The sequence below is a fragment of the Vanessa tameamea genome, chromosome 3 (genome assembly GCF_037043105.1).
Source record: "Vanessa tameamea isolate UH-Manoa-2023 chromosome 3, ilVanTame1 primary haplotype, whole genome shotgun sequence".
Taxonomy (NCBI): Eukaryota; Metazoa; Arthropoda; class Insecta; order Lepidoptera; family Nymphalidae; genus Vanessa; species Vanessa tameamea.
The window spans coordinates 8426007-8441059 of NC_087311.1; the positions used below are offsets into that span (position 1 = coordinate 8426007).

The following is a 15053-nucleotide window of genomic DNA, read 5'->3' on the forward strand; positions in this document are numbered from 1 at the left end:
GAAAAGTATACCAATGATGAGTAAGATTGATCGAAAATGCTGTTCAGTCTAGAAGTATGTACAGCACATAGATAATAAATCTGTCTGACTGCAAAAAATAAGGCATTGTGATGTCGTCCTGACCGATTTCGGGTATGGCTGTCAAATTCCAGGGAGACCAGTCAACAACGCAGGACATCTTATAATGCACAAGTGAGTGCGTAAACATAGGTGCACTCTGTTCTCTCACTCTCCTAATCCGATAGGAAGGCAAATCCGACACGACCGGTAACGGTTCAGGCACTTGACGTTCAGCTTTACGTGCTTTCCGAGGCACGGGGTTACACTCTTCTAACTTCCAAACTGCGGAGTCTTATTGATAATTATAAAATAACAAGAGCCCGGGCTCTTATTGATAATTTTTCAGCAGAAAACCGTTTATAACTTTTTAACGGCCTGATCTGAGTTTGGCGTTATATCTAGTCAAGACCTTGACCAGACCAAAGAGACAGTCGAATAAGACATAATTATCTATGTCATAAACGAACTAAAATTTTACATATACAGTGATAGGTACAATGATCAAGTACAAATGTATGAAGAAAATTGAGCAGACCTCCGTTTTACTCTTATTAACGATACTGCTGCTGCAGAAAGCAGAGGGTTTCGGTTCCTGTCTAGTAAAATAGATATCTGTGTAATAGTGGTCCCGCTCTTTGCAAAACCTGTCCTGCGGTTACCAATACCATTTACAATTTAGGACTTTGAAACAGTTGTTCTGACGATATCACATCCCCACATTCAATACTTTAACTAAAACTAATACAAATACAGTAATATATACAAAAAAAGGTAAATAGTGTAAATAACAATAAAAAATATATTTGTATTAAATATATGTCGCTAATTTAGTGAAAAGGAACTTTAATTGGTTCAGTGTAGCAGTTAAGTCAATGGTATCAAGATGTTCAACTGCATCATATGTCATGAAATTTAACTTTTCAAACAATTTTGCGTTTTGCCATGCTTAATACTACTTTTTTTGATATACCGCAATCTGACAATTTAATTATATATGAGTGCTCCTTTGATGTATTGAAGCTTCTAGCAAAGGGAGTATTTAAGTGCGATACTTCAATTTTGTACACTCGTTTAAAACGACCACGATAATCGCAAAAGGTGAAACTTAGTCATTATTTTAAAAATGAATAATTTACAACCGGTCTCGAAAAGAATTTGTATGGGACACCCAAAAGGCTTCTCAAGCACTTTAAGCACGGGTCTCTGAGCTCTTTCTAATTGAAGTAGGGAAGTTGTTCCTCAGCTTTTAACAGTAGCTGAATAATGTCTGTTAGAGCAAAATAATCTGATTTTAATATATCTCTCGTTGCCCAGACACGAAGAAGGCGCGTCATATATTGCTGTTTGGATGTATGTAACAGTATGCAATGTTAAGATCACTAGCTATATAAGCCGTCACTGTTAGATACTAGCTGAATCCAAGTTACTTATTTGTTCATTTTAGAGTCGTCGCAGTTGCCAAATATTTGTATGTGAGCGGAGGGGAGGAAGAATGTAGGTAGTTTGTACTTGTTGTGTTTGTACCGCATTTTGTTATTTTTATCTTAACTGATATCAGAAAATAAAACAAATCATACATCACAATATTCTATATTTTTTAACAGACTTAAATACATGTTAACATCAATTGTTTACGATCGGTACATTAAGAACATCACACTTCGGACTATAACAATAAATACATTTTCTAACATTGGAATATTTACTACTCTAAATTGACGATAGTAAAATTTTTAATAAATACAACGCGACTTGATGCATGCGAAATCATAACAATATCAATTAGTGCACGAGGAACTCTGGATCCGTTTAAAACGTTGCAAACTATATAACTATGATGTTTAAAACTACCACCAGCCCTGAATACTAAAAAGTATGAATGAAAAATTTATTCACATAATCGAACATACACGACACTTTACAGAACCGACATTAGGTAAAAAAACCACGGACACTCAATGCCATAAATATTGCAGGAGTTACAATTAATATCACTTCGAAATGATTACTAAGTAAGTATAATGAAATTTAAGACTACCCTACTCAAATCGCAAATACATGATTAATAACGAAATGGTAACTAAAAAAGCAGAATATTTTTGTGCAATTAAGAAACACTACCGACAGAGCTAGCTAGGCGTCTACCCGGCGCTACCCTTTGGGCGTCGATATACTCAAGTAAGGGAAATTTTACTTAAGTGCAATTATCAATCGAGCACATAAACGACTCAACCACCAAATCAGACTAGGATAGCATCAGCAACGGGGTCGGTCGTAAAACTTGCCAACTCCTTTATTAATTCTTTTCCCTTTTCCACGACTAACATATACATGCACAAGCGAATGATGAGTGCTTAGCGTTTAATATTGCTCGAGTTAATTTGTCTTCCATCTTACGAATATAATATATGTGACGCGTGAAAATTTCGCATACAAATTATTAATAATTGAATAATTTATGAAAAAAAAAAAAAACGTTCGACGCTTCTGCATTTTTAAGCATGAAGCTCAATTCAAGTATTTAATTACAGCTAACACAAATTCGCTTTCTTATTATTATTCTGTTTTGGCTCTGATACTTGGTTTTCTTATATAAATTCGATTTTAAATAATACTATGCCAGATTGTCATGAAATTATAGTATTGAGAGAGCTGCAAATTATAAATATGAAAGCGAAGGTGTGTGAACATTTAAATAAGTAAAGTGCCTACACAATTCACCTAGGTTACAGGAGTATGTACAGAGCTCCGAGCTCAAATTCACTATTTCACAGACTAGAGTCATCATCCTCGGCCAAGCATCACCACATGTGAGTTTCGCGGATTTCGCTTATAATCTGACTGGCGCGTTGCAATGCCTGTAATAATAAAGAAAAATATAAAACACATAAAGATAACTCATACAAATATTCTAGAGGTCAAAATATGGTCCTACGTTAAAACCTACGTCTGATTACTAGTAATCGTTGTTCTTTTAGCAAATTGCAAGATTTTAAACTTAAGTAATATTGAAAAACGGTTCGAACACATCTGTGCAAGTTTAAAATTCAAAATATACAAGCACATTTCAATCGAAATTGTACATGTTTAAATTAAATTTAAAGCTACGGCTCTGAAGAATTGACAAGAAACACAGTAGATACTCTTTTCCGACAGTCCGTTACATATAATATTAAGAACAATAAGTGAAATATTACTTATCCGCATGGAAATTAACGAATACTAACTCCGCACTGCTTTACCGCCTATAGAATCCTCTATCGAGTAATAAAAACAGATCACTATATTAGACTCCGTAACACGGGCGATGCACGCCCGCGGCCTCACTTTGAGCATGTCGGCGGCCTCCTTCCGGCGCTGCGCGATGTGCTCCGACTCGTTGAGCATGTTCTCGGCCTGGTCGGACTTGTAGAGGTGCGTCACGAGCTCCGACTGCAGGTTGTCCTTCACGAAGTTGACGAGGAAGTGCATCACGGCCTTCGGTACGGAATCTTTGATAGATTTGCGCACTATGTAGAAGTATGACTTGATCAGCCGTTCTGAAATATAGAGCATTATTTCTGTAAATTAATCGTTTTTTTTTATATGTAAGTATTTTTATTACAAATTCCCATTAGCACAATCTGATAGATTTACATACTAAAACATTAAAACGAAAATAGAATCCATCTAATTATATATTTATAAATGTTTTATAAGGTGTTTAAATTTAAAATCACAATGCATATTGAATAATAATTATATTCAATGATATGTAAATATACATTTATATTTATATTAATTAACTTTTACTAACTTCAAAACACTTAAACAATACACAGCTACAACATATAACAGGCGACATTCAGTTATTTGTGTGTGAATTATGATGATGATGATGATGAAGTGTGTAATAAACGTGAAAGTAAATAACATTCACAAGAATTAGGATAACAAGGATAGATTAGTAAACACATAGCAAAGAATACCACTCTTATTTACAAATTATTCATTATTTTTATATATAATTATAAAATGTACCGATTAGAGAAAACTGTCAAAGTGGTAATAATATATTTGGTCAGTAAGGTAAATAGAAGTGGTCGAATCTGTACAAAGCAGGAAGCGGCAAGCATAACAGCAATTTCGATGAAAGGTGGTCGGAAACCCTATCAGTGGAGATATGAAGTAAGCATTATTTGCATTGCCACTATTATATCTGTCCTCACCGACTAGATCACCCATTTGGTTCAAATGCATCATGCTGATGCCTTCTACAGTCTTTGTATTACATTTTTGGTATGTCGTGTGGTCGCTCCGTCCACCTAGCATCACAGGAATATAACCAATCAATGTATATATCGTTTGACTCGTATCGTGTTTAAATACATAATTATATAGGCATTAACGTACATGTCTGTTAATGAGTAAAATGATTATCGAATGTTATTTAAATGTATAGTAAATAAAATAATCAGCAAACAGAACGAAACAATGCTCACTAGTTTAACCTTGCTAATTTTATTAGCCATTGAATTCAAATGTTTTAATTGTTAAATTGATGACAAACACAACGCATTGTATTAGAAATCGGTAGGATATGTCGTGTACACACCACACATCAGTTAAGCGTTAAGTAACATTACATCCACGAAAATCAACGTAACAAAGTGAAGGTAAAATACATAACATATTTTGAAAACTGAATCTTAATATTATATTTTCTATAGTCCATAGTAAATGTTCGTTTATTATACTTTGTAGTCTTTATTATGTTTTTATTTACTGCAAAAAACCTAATTGTAAATGTTGCGTGAAATATTTACTCTCATCAATAAAGAACAATCACTGAACAAGCTATTCTCACCGAAGGAGTAAAGATAAACAAATTTATTTATACTACAACACTATTCCCCTTAACTACTTATATCCACTTTAATTTTATTTCAAAAGATCCGACAACAATGTGTAAAACCTAATTTTGTCACGAATTCATAATGAATATCATAAATGTATGATGATCACGGCCATTAGATGTCAAAGTTGTTAATTTATCTGTACTCCTCTTGTGGTTGAAATACGCGATACTTACCTAAAACTACTTTTAGTGTTATTCTAAAAGACATTTTCAAACTTAAATTATTTATCAGTGATAAATTAATATTAATCTTTTAAAGCAATATCACTGGATTTAGTAACATCAAAATAAAAATAAAAACTAAAGAGTAATTACGAAATTACTAAAGTCATCGTTCGTATTCAGTATTAGCAGTATTTTTTTACGGCTTTATTTTTGGTTTGTTTGATTTAAATAAACTTTTAATGACAAATTGTTATAAAAAATTTAAAATTTTCTCACCGATTACATCGCAGTCATGCTGTTCCCTGTCAGAGAGCTTCCTAGAAGTATGGCTTGGGACTTCAGGCAGCAAATTGACCGGTTTCTGTGGAGTCATCGCCTTATTTTCTGGACTACCATTCACCTATTTAAAATGTTTCAAATTCAACTCTGACTTTAATATTACTATAACTTTAGGTATAAATATTTTTAAGCCAATACAACATTGCAAATTATTGATTATAGTTCCTTAATTAAACGCAAATCACAGTATCAACTGAATGAATGTTACATGAAGATGTGTGTTACCTGTGGAGTGGCAGGAGATTCGTTACTGGGCGGGGACCTGTCGTGGCCGTCGGTGATAGCCGGGATATGCTGAAATATTAAACGATAAACTATAATTTCATAAGAATAACCCCAATTTAACTTTTTAAGAATACCCCATGTATTGGAACCATGTATTTATGTCATGACTTATATGCTATCAAAATTTCTTTCTAGCTATAACATTCGAAATTTAAAAAAGTAAAACGCTTTTACCTGTACAGTTGTAATTCTTATGTTACTTTACGAAAATATACAGCCTTTTTATATTTATATTAAAACTAGAGTTTGGAAAGAGAGCCCATTTTGTGTAAAGCCATGAAAATAATAAAAGATAATTTAGTATGTAGAGATGAATTATGGAGTTTTAACATGGAGCACTCGCAGTCAATACTCAATTACCTGGTACGTATCCATCATTTTTGCCAACAATACCAAGACGGACCCTCTTTCACCCATTTGGCGAAGAAATTGCTACGAAAAATACGCATAATTACTTAAACTTATTACATATTTTTAATAATTATTAAATAGTATAATGATTTAAATCTTAATACTAAAAACAAATTTCGTTGTTTGTTAGTTAATTCATAATTGTACAATTTATTGAGTAAGAATTACGATTTAAATGTGAGCCCGCATTTACTTACCTGTTTTAACAAACTCCATAAATTTTAATCTACTTTTATATACAAAATATTGAGTTTGAGTTTAAGTTTTAGGATTATAATGATGATGATGGATGATGATGGATGATGATGGTGATGTATGGATCATTTATGAATACTAAGAAATCTATTAATAATAATGTTCCTAAGGAATGGGCATTCATATTTTTGTTGTTCTAAATACGTCATATGAACGTAATGTTTAAAAATGGGTTGAGAAATGTTTTAAATTATATCCATCATAAATATTTTGGCCGCAATTCGTTCGATAACATTTTTAATGTTAGTAATTATTTACTGTTTAGAACTAAAACTTTAACCAATGATATATATTTGGGACATTCAACAAACATTACGGGTTAAGATTTATTATCACCCATGAATGAAATATGGCTTTTCCGTTTCGACATTTTCTCGAAAACGATCTTCTATATCAGTAAAGGCTTGATTTGGCTTTTACAACGGTAACAAGGCAGTTAGCGTCGTAAAAGTCTAAAAGTTGCCTCATGTAACATGGTCATTCTTTAACGAAGGATACCGTTTTACAAGCCACTCTTTTCAACAAAGCAGTAGGTTAAACTTGCAACTTAATTTGAAATCACTAATCAATCCAATCCCGAATGAGATACACAAAATATAGTACAGAATATAGTTTAATAAAAATTAGTTTATGTTAACTGTGATTATTTAGATAAACAGTCTAACAAGGATATTCTAGCTTATGACCACAATCGGAATTGATATCGAAATTTTGTCAAGTGTCGTATTTTGATAGCCGCTGCTACAGAAAAGTGATACCATATCTAATGGGAAACCCAAATGGACAATCATATAACATAACATATTATAATAACTACCAAAATATATCGTATAATAGTAGTTACTATTTCGTGTTCTTTGGATATCTGTATACCTACTTATGAAAAGTGGTTGAAGCATCATTTAGTAAAATTGTTACACTAGGGGTGTAGAGAAAACAAAGAAAAGTAAACTTGTTGGATATTTTGACATTAAGGTCGAATAGTGATGGAGGATAAAGAGATGATTCAACACGTGAAAATTTGATTTGAATATAACCTGAAATACACTTTATGATTTTATTGGTATAAACCTAAACGTAACCTAACTTAAACTGGTTTTTATTGACTAGCCCTTAAACTACAACTACGGCCCCTGTTAATGTCATTGGATTGCCACAAGTTCATGGGCAAACTATTTTTTTTTAAGTCCTGTAGTAATTTATATCTCCATTCATTTTTAAAATAATACACATTAGAGCATTTCCAAATATTGATAAAGAATAAAATAAGCAAAAGGTAATAACCGACAACATTTTGCTTTGTCATTGTCTATGAGAAAAAATATTGTCTAAAGTAAATAAACAGACATGGGAAACCAGCAATCAAACAAAAAATCAATATTGTGAGTTAATGTGATAAGTAAAAGATTTTACACGACATAATATCAAGCCGCCAAAGGAGGTCAGGATTCTGAAGTCTCAACTCGGACGACGCTTTAACAAGTGCTCGAACGAACGACGCTTTTGGATTAGAATTAGAAAAGTCTTGGACGAATAAAAAAAAAAGGCCCAAATGGAAACACATAAGGTAAAGAAACAGCCCCGAATTTTTGGAGTATCTACTGCCCTATAAAAAGGGTTTAAAAAAAACAATAAATCAACGACTATCACCCCATTGGTTAGTACATCTACTCATGACATGGACGATGCACACTTGTTATAACGTCTTATGAAGTAGCTTCCTTGAACACCAATCCATCACATCTTGTCAATCATTTTCATTAGTACAGTTAGTGGATTCTTCACCACAAGCTAGAAAAAAATGTGTATATACTTTGAAAAGTGTGGATACCGGTGTAGAAGTCGGCCGAGGTGTCTTCTGCCTATACATCGGGCTGTGTTCTTCCACCAGCCCGTCTGTACTCTTGAGTAGACCAGAGACTAGGGCGGCTTCGCGGTGGAAATCGGGGTGCTTGGTATTGATGTATGCAAGTTCGATGGCCACTAAATTTTCGACCTGTATACAGTAAAAATTGGTTTAGCATATTCTGTAATATATATTTAATAGGATATTTGATTTAAGTTTCAAAGGCTGACGACTATATGATGCCATTTATCGAATTAAAAGTTGTAGGTACATCATGATTACTATTGTCTTGCGTTTATGTAGCTAAATTATAAAGTCAAAAACCCGAAGATCGAATTCGAGCACAGGGTTGAGCAAATAACATTTTTCGTCGCACAATACTCAGTAGCAGTCCTGAGTCTGAAAGTTGACAGTGTTTATAATCTCTTGCTTCGCAAATCGTATGAAGCCGTTGAATCGAATAATGTGCTTGTGTTTGCCCACACACTTATATACTTAAAAAGGTCCTGTGTTGAAAAAAATCAACAACAGGCAATAACTTGGTGGTAGGGCTTTGTGCAAGTTCCTCTGGGTAGGTTACACACTCATCATAATATATTTTACCGCAATGTAGTAATACTTAGTACGATTGTGTTCAGGCTTGGAGGGTACGAGAGCCAATGTAACAACAGGCAAAGTTCCTTAGGTGGGTGGCGCGTCCGTGATTTAAATATAGTTAAAACTACACACGGCGTCAACGTCTACGCACAGCGGTGACCACCTACAGACTCATCTGTCCGACTACAGACGCCGACAAAGAACAGGACGAATAATTGTTAAATAAATAATTGCACTACAGCTTCGCTCCGGTCTCACCATGGAGTTGGTGGCCGGCAGGCGCGTGCGCAGCAGCTGCGTGACGACGTCCACGATGCGCTGGTGCAGGCGCGGGAAGCGCTGCATCTCCTGCTGCACCTCGGTGCCGCAGTGCTGCACGATGCGCTGCATCTCCTCGTGCACCTGCGACGCTCGGTTATTTACATACTCGCTCCAATTTTCGGTCCGACTGGGTGGTTTTTAAAAAGGCAATGAGAAAACTTTATCAAACATATGCGTGCATTTACTAGTCATAACATATTTTATGCAAAGTAAATGATGCAATCGCCTTACACCTATGACTGTATGACTCATATCGGGCCTCTTTCAAAATTAGTCCTTACTGAGGGGGGGGGGTCCATTATTGGTGTTGTGCTGTGTGGGACCAGAGACGAAGTTTTGCTTTGCTTCTGGATTCTGCTTATGAGTAAAAGACAATAGTTACAGCTTTTTTTGAGATAAAATAGGGAATGAAAGTTTCCTTAAAAGTTGGTCATTTTTGAAGAAAAATATGGAAATCTGTATTTATGTTTGTTTTTTTTGAGTTAAAGATGGAGAAACGATTAAATTGGGGTTTGTATGGAAGTTTGCCATTTCTGATTGATGAAACACAGAAATCGATGTTTTTAGGCTTGTTAATAAGAAAACGAGGGTGTTTTTGTTACTAAATATTTCTATGGAAATTGATCATTTTATGTTAAAAAATGTAAACATGTATTTGTCTTTCTTTTAAAGTAAAATATATTAATATAACGTTTAAAAAAAAAAACACCACAACCATTTGTATAGATGTTTGACATAAATCACATTAAAAATGTGAAAGTTAATAAATAGGTTGAATATTAATTTTAAATAAATACATTGTTACTCCAAAAACTGAGAGACCATTTTTTTAAATCACCACAACCCAAAATTCTATAGTATTATTTATAATGTAAGTAAAATTACTCAGCGAAAAAAAACGGGTATTGTAAAGGGAATAAACATAAAACCTTCCCTGCCTAAGGCCATGCTAACACTATTCAACTGAGCATGTGAGGTTCATTACCAGTTCTACGCAACGTAGTGACGGATCTTCCAGTCTTCTGATCTGTCTCTTCACCAGCAACTCGAACGAGACTTCGGGAACAAATAGCGCCGGCCTAGGGCCCGTTGCATTGCGTATTGCAGTTAATATGTCCATACGTGACAAACCTGAAATATCAAAACATTTCAAACGAAAAAATTGTTAATAATTAAATTTCGGCGATTCTGTCGAAGTGGAGATTTGTATATTTTGTTATAAAATAGTACTTTACTATTTTTAAGGAATCATGAAGGTTTCTACGTGAGATTTGTGAAATATTTTAGTGTGTGTATAATGGAAATTCTCACCCAAAAGAATAAAACAAAATTCTGATGATAGTTGATCCGACATTTACCGATTACTCGACGAAGTTATAGATTGTCGTCTTTATTAGCATAAGAATAAAATGAAGTAATATTTCATGTTTACTGATAATATAATTTAAAACTCTCACCTACTAAAGGATGTATAGAGTCCAATGTACGGCCAAATGTCTCATGGAATATATAGCATATTCGAGCACCACCACACAGCTCTGTGGTCTCGATGTTCCTCGCAGTACCCTCTATGGTGGAACAGTAAGCACTGGCGAACTTCGTTATGATTTGCAGGAGAGTTTGGGATTTATCCGAAACATCTTCTCCATATGAGTTGAGTAATGATTGGAATTGTGAAATCATAACATTGACTCGCACCTAATAATCAAAGCAGTGTAAATTTTATGGCATAATACATATTATTTATTAAAAACTCCTTTTTTAATTTAACACAGGTAACCTTATTGGCCATTGCAGTATGTATAACCACTCAGGCATGGCCTTGTAAAAAATTTTAATAAGTCTTCAGTTGTCATTATCAATGCTCTACCAATAATAGGATCTAAAAATATATTCATTGAGGTCATGTCACATGCAAATAACTCTGAATGGAATATAAAGAAAGTTTATATAATGTACCTTCAGTTCTGGTAAGCAATCCCTTATATGGTGCATCAAGAGCCTGTTCAGCGTTTTGGCTAAGTAGGGAGTGCCATTGCGAGTTGCAATCGTCGGGTACTTCCTTTGAAGATATGTGGCTTCATCCTTGAGGGCATCCTAAGCAGTAATATTAACAATTAATAATTTATTCAAAAACTAATTACTTATTTAAAAATACATTAGCAAAATGTTTTTTTTAAAAACTTGTCATTTATATTGTTGACAATTGACAGACAGTAAGTAATTGATACTGGTTCAAGCTAGATTTCATTTCATCATTGTAAACAATCTTAAGTTTCCTTTGTGAAAGCATATTATTTTACAAGGCTTCTTGGAAGAACTTATAAATATACGTATAAACTACACATACAATTTCAAATATTATTATTTTCTTCTTTATAAAGGTTTTCAGTGCTCACACTAAACCTAAATAAATAAATCAATTGTTTTATTGTACCTCAATAGTTTTTTTATCTATTATATCTTGTTGAGATCTGTTAACAACACCAATGATTCCCAGTTTCACGGGAATCACACGTCCACATAGAATATCAATGGCATCAGTTCCTAAAATAGAAAACAACATTAAGCATCTCCAAATTGAAGTAAATATACCTAAAAAAAAATTGTGATATTTAGTATTTAAAAAAATTACCTGCATCCATGAGATCTAACTTTGTTACAACTGCCAAAGTTCTCCTACCATCAGGATCTACCTCTTTGGCCATTTTTATGGCTTCACTTGTAGCCATATCAGTGTTGGCAGCTGTTACTGCTAAGATTATAGAATTAGGATTGGAAATATACTTAATAATAAGATTTCTTATTTGGCTTTCTATGTCTTCCGGTTGATCTCCAATGGGTACCTAATGTATGAATAAGAAAAACAATTATAATTATTTATCATTTGCAACGAAGTCATGGATCTCTCGTATTTGTCAATAAAAATAAATAGTTCTTATATAATACCTTGGTAACTCCAGGCAAATCTACAAGTGTCAAATTGACAACTCGGGTGGAATAAATCTTCAAGTTGATTGGTTCTGGACATATTCCTTTATTACTACCGGCCATACGATCGGTTTCTCTTTCTATCTCCTGCCTTATTTCGTCGAAATTTGCATGAATTCTTTCTTTTGTATGGAGAAACTTGCCCCATTCTTCTAAGTTTATTGTACCTGTAACAATATAAAAATAGTAATATAAATAAAAGACCATTAATGGTAAGGTTTAAATTTGTTTGCTTATCTGCAAATATTTAGGAATCAAATCTAACCGTGAGAATGCTATTTTTAAAATGAAATGTGTCACCATAGCAATAAACACTATCCTATTTAATCAATGGACAAACATAACATAAAATATGTCCATTTAAAATACAAACCTTTTGAAAATACTGTTTGAGACAGTTGAACTAATGGATTCCATGATAAATTTTCTGTCTCCTGGTGTCTATATACTAAAGTATTATATTCATCCTGTTTATTATAGTTTTATAAAAATTTGCTAAATAAATAACATATTAATCATCAAATATACATATATTACATAAATACTTTGTAAATATTAGGAATAGTGAATACAAATGACTGATAAAATTTTAAATGTAGAAACAAAAAACATGCATTTTTTTTTAATTGCTCAAATACAACATCATGGTTTTCATTTAATGTTATTGCAAGTGAGGCTATGTGCATTGTATCATTGTGAATCCGACATAACAAAGACTTACATTTAATGAAAAAATGTAAACATTGTTAATGAGTGTGAATCATTTATCTCGGAAATGAGGACTAGGTTATCTGAGTTTAATTGTATTACACGCTTGCATAGTTATTGTTGTAACAAGTTCTATCGATGTTTTACTTTTGTTAGGAGAAAAAAAGATTTTTATATTTATTTTCCATTTCACAAATAGGAAAATTTATAGAAATTATTAATCAACCTATACAGCCTTACCAATATATATTTATGGTTTTCCTGTTTGAGAATTTGATTTACACACAATTTAATTTTATGTATTATATTCATAATTTAATACAATGCACTTTAATAGGAAAAAAATCGGGATAAACAAATTTTGTCATGGTTAAGTGAGTTATATAAAGAGATAGTGTATAATGCCATGTCATTCATAATTATAAAAAATATCTAAAGTACAATTTTTATCAATGATAGATAAAATGTGCCAATTGTAATAAATAATTTAAGAAAACCAAATTAAGATATGAATCAGTCTGTGTACCTTCTTCAGCTGAGCGATGTTCCTTGCTATCTTTAGGGCTGTATACCAGCTGAAGAACAAGAGGACGACGTGTAACGATGCCTGGTCCTCGAGGTAGAAACGAACGTCCGACAAGGCTCTCTATAACGGAACTCTTGCCAGAACTCTGTAGAATAGGCAGATTAATTATTATAATTTACAACACACAGTTAAGTCATGATAGAATAAATATACCTAACTGTAAAATATAACGTTACTGTTAATAAAAAATTAATGCATGCATTTCAAATGTGTACTTATAAGATGTTGGCAAGAATTATTCATAGGCAAGTCGATATAACGGAATGGGGACAAAGAATTTCAGTGACATCTTTACATAACCATTGTCTCAATGAAGAGTAAAAAACTGATACACGTGTTTATTTGTTTATGAGAAATAGGAATAGATCTGATAAAAAATATTATAACCTGAGTTCCTAATACAATAATTTGAGGTAATTGGATGGCATCAGCTCCGACGGTGTTAAAAACGTCTTGTAACTTATTAATAACTGGTATGAGTGCTTCCATAATTATTTAAGCACTATGATTTAATTCACAATTATCTCAAGATAAAAGCACAACTTAACTGTAAAAATAATTATTTCATTCAAATTAATAATTATCAAAACACTAAACTGACCGGTAAAAGTCGGCCATATTGATTCAAGGGAACGATAGTGAGGTACTGATAGCTGATATTTTAATTTATTAAATATCGATAAAAATAAATACTATATTTTTCGGTATTAATATTTTGTCTAGATATTTTAATCTGATAATCAATTTCCAGTCCTCCTAACTAAGATGTTGGTTAATACCATAAAAGAGATGAGAATAAGAGAAAGAGATGAGAATAAAAGGCTATCATTATAACAAGACATGAAAAGTGGCAGTGTATAGCTGCCAACTTTATAACTCCAGACTTTGACTACTTATTTCTTATACACAAAATTTTTAATAGTGCAAATTTGAAAAAAGTGATAATATCCCAAATATACCACAATGCGTAGAGAACGTTTCTCCATTCAATTAGTGTATTGAATTTGATTTTTTATGCCTAAAACCAATAAATATGTTCAGAGAAAAGGAGAGGTTACAATAATGAAAACAGTCTCTATAATCTTGTTTAGATCATTAAAAGTTATGTCAGTACTTTATGATTTTCAGAGGAAACCTGGATCATATTATAGAATGAATAAAAAAAAATGGTATTGTCAGCTTTTTAGTATCGATGATATTTATTATTTCACTATAAATATGCGTGCAGTGCTGCCAGAAAAGGAAATATTATTAAGTCTGTTGTGTGAAATGATTACCATAAAAAAAAATCATTTTTATAATATTTAACCTGCTAAATAAGGTCATCATTATCACACACTACATAAATCGAGACTTATTAATAATTAAACGCCTAAGAATGAAATCTAATTACAGGAATTTTAATGACAATCTAGCTTTTTCTCAATACCAATTTTACAAATAAATAAGATCAATGGCAATTATTAAATCATTTCATCATTCATTTTTCATAAATATTCAGTCTTTCATCAATATTGATGAAAGATTAAAAATGCTACTTCTAGAAAATTAACAATTAGTCGCGCCATCATCGATCTTACGGTCCGTGCCCA

General features: G+C 32.7%; 1 protein-coding gene across 10 annotated transcripts; it reads right to left on the minus strand.

Moving 5' to 3' along the window:
* Nucleotides 1-1634: 1634 nt before the first annotated feature.
* On the minus strand, nt 1635-14090 carry Drp1 (Dynamin related protein 1). Of its 10 annotated transcripts, none has more exons than XM_026635844.2 (17): nt 13849-14090; nt 13402-13546; nt 12541-12615; nt 12126-12334; nt 11812-12022; nt 11614-11723; nt 11136-11273; nt 10634-10874; nt 10162-10307; nt 9114-9257; nt 8244-8408; nt 6107-6178; nt 5687-5755; nt 5399-5522; nt 4269-4364; nt 3388-3599; nt 1635-2918 (listed from the first exon to the last, which is right to left on the minus strand). In XM_026635844.2, the coding sequence occupies exons 1-17, from the start codon at nt 13948-13950 to the stop codon at nt 2862-2864; spliced, it is 2316 nt and encodes a 771-aa protein (XP_026491629.1). In that variant the 5' UTR covers nt 13951-14090; the 3' UTR covers nt 1635-2861. The 10 variants fall into 10 exon arrangements, with proteins under 10 accessions (XP_026491629.1, XP_026491628.1, XP_026491631.1 ...); XM_026635843.2 differs by having other exon boundaries at nt 8226-8408; XM_026635846.2 differs by lacking the exon at nt 12541-12615 and having other exon boundaries at nt 8226-8408.
* Between the last annotated feature and the right edge of the window lie 963 nt (nt 14091-15053).

Excerpts from the sequence above, each read along its gene's own strand:
- Drp1 (XM_026635843.2), bottom strand. The coding sequence starts at position 13,950 with ATGGAAGCACTCATACCAGTTATTAATAAGTTACAAGACGTTTTTAAC. Across the intron at positions 12,023-12,125 it reads ATTTGCCTGGAGTTACCAAG|GTACCCATTGGAGATCAACC; the intron begins GTATTATATAAG and ends TTCATACATTAG. Across the intron at positions 5,756-6,106 it reads AAATGATGGATACGTACCAG|CATATCCCGGCTATCACCGA; the intron begins GTAATTGAGTAT and ends TTAATATTTCAG.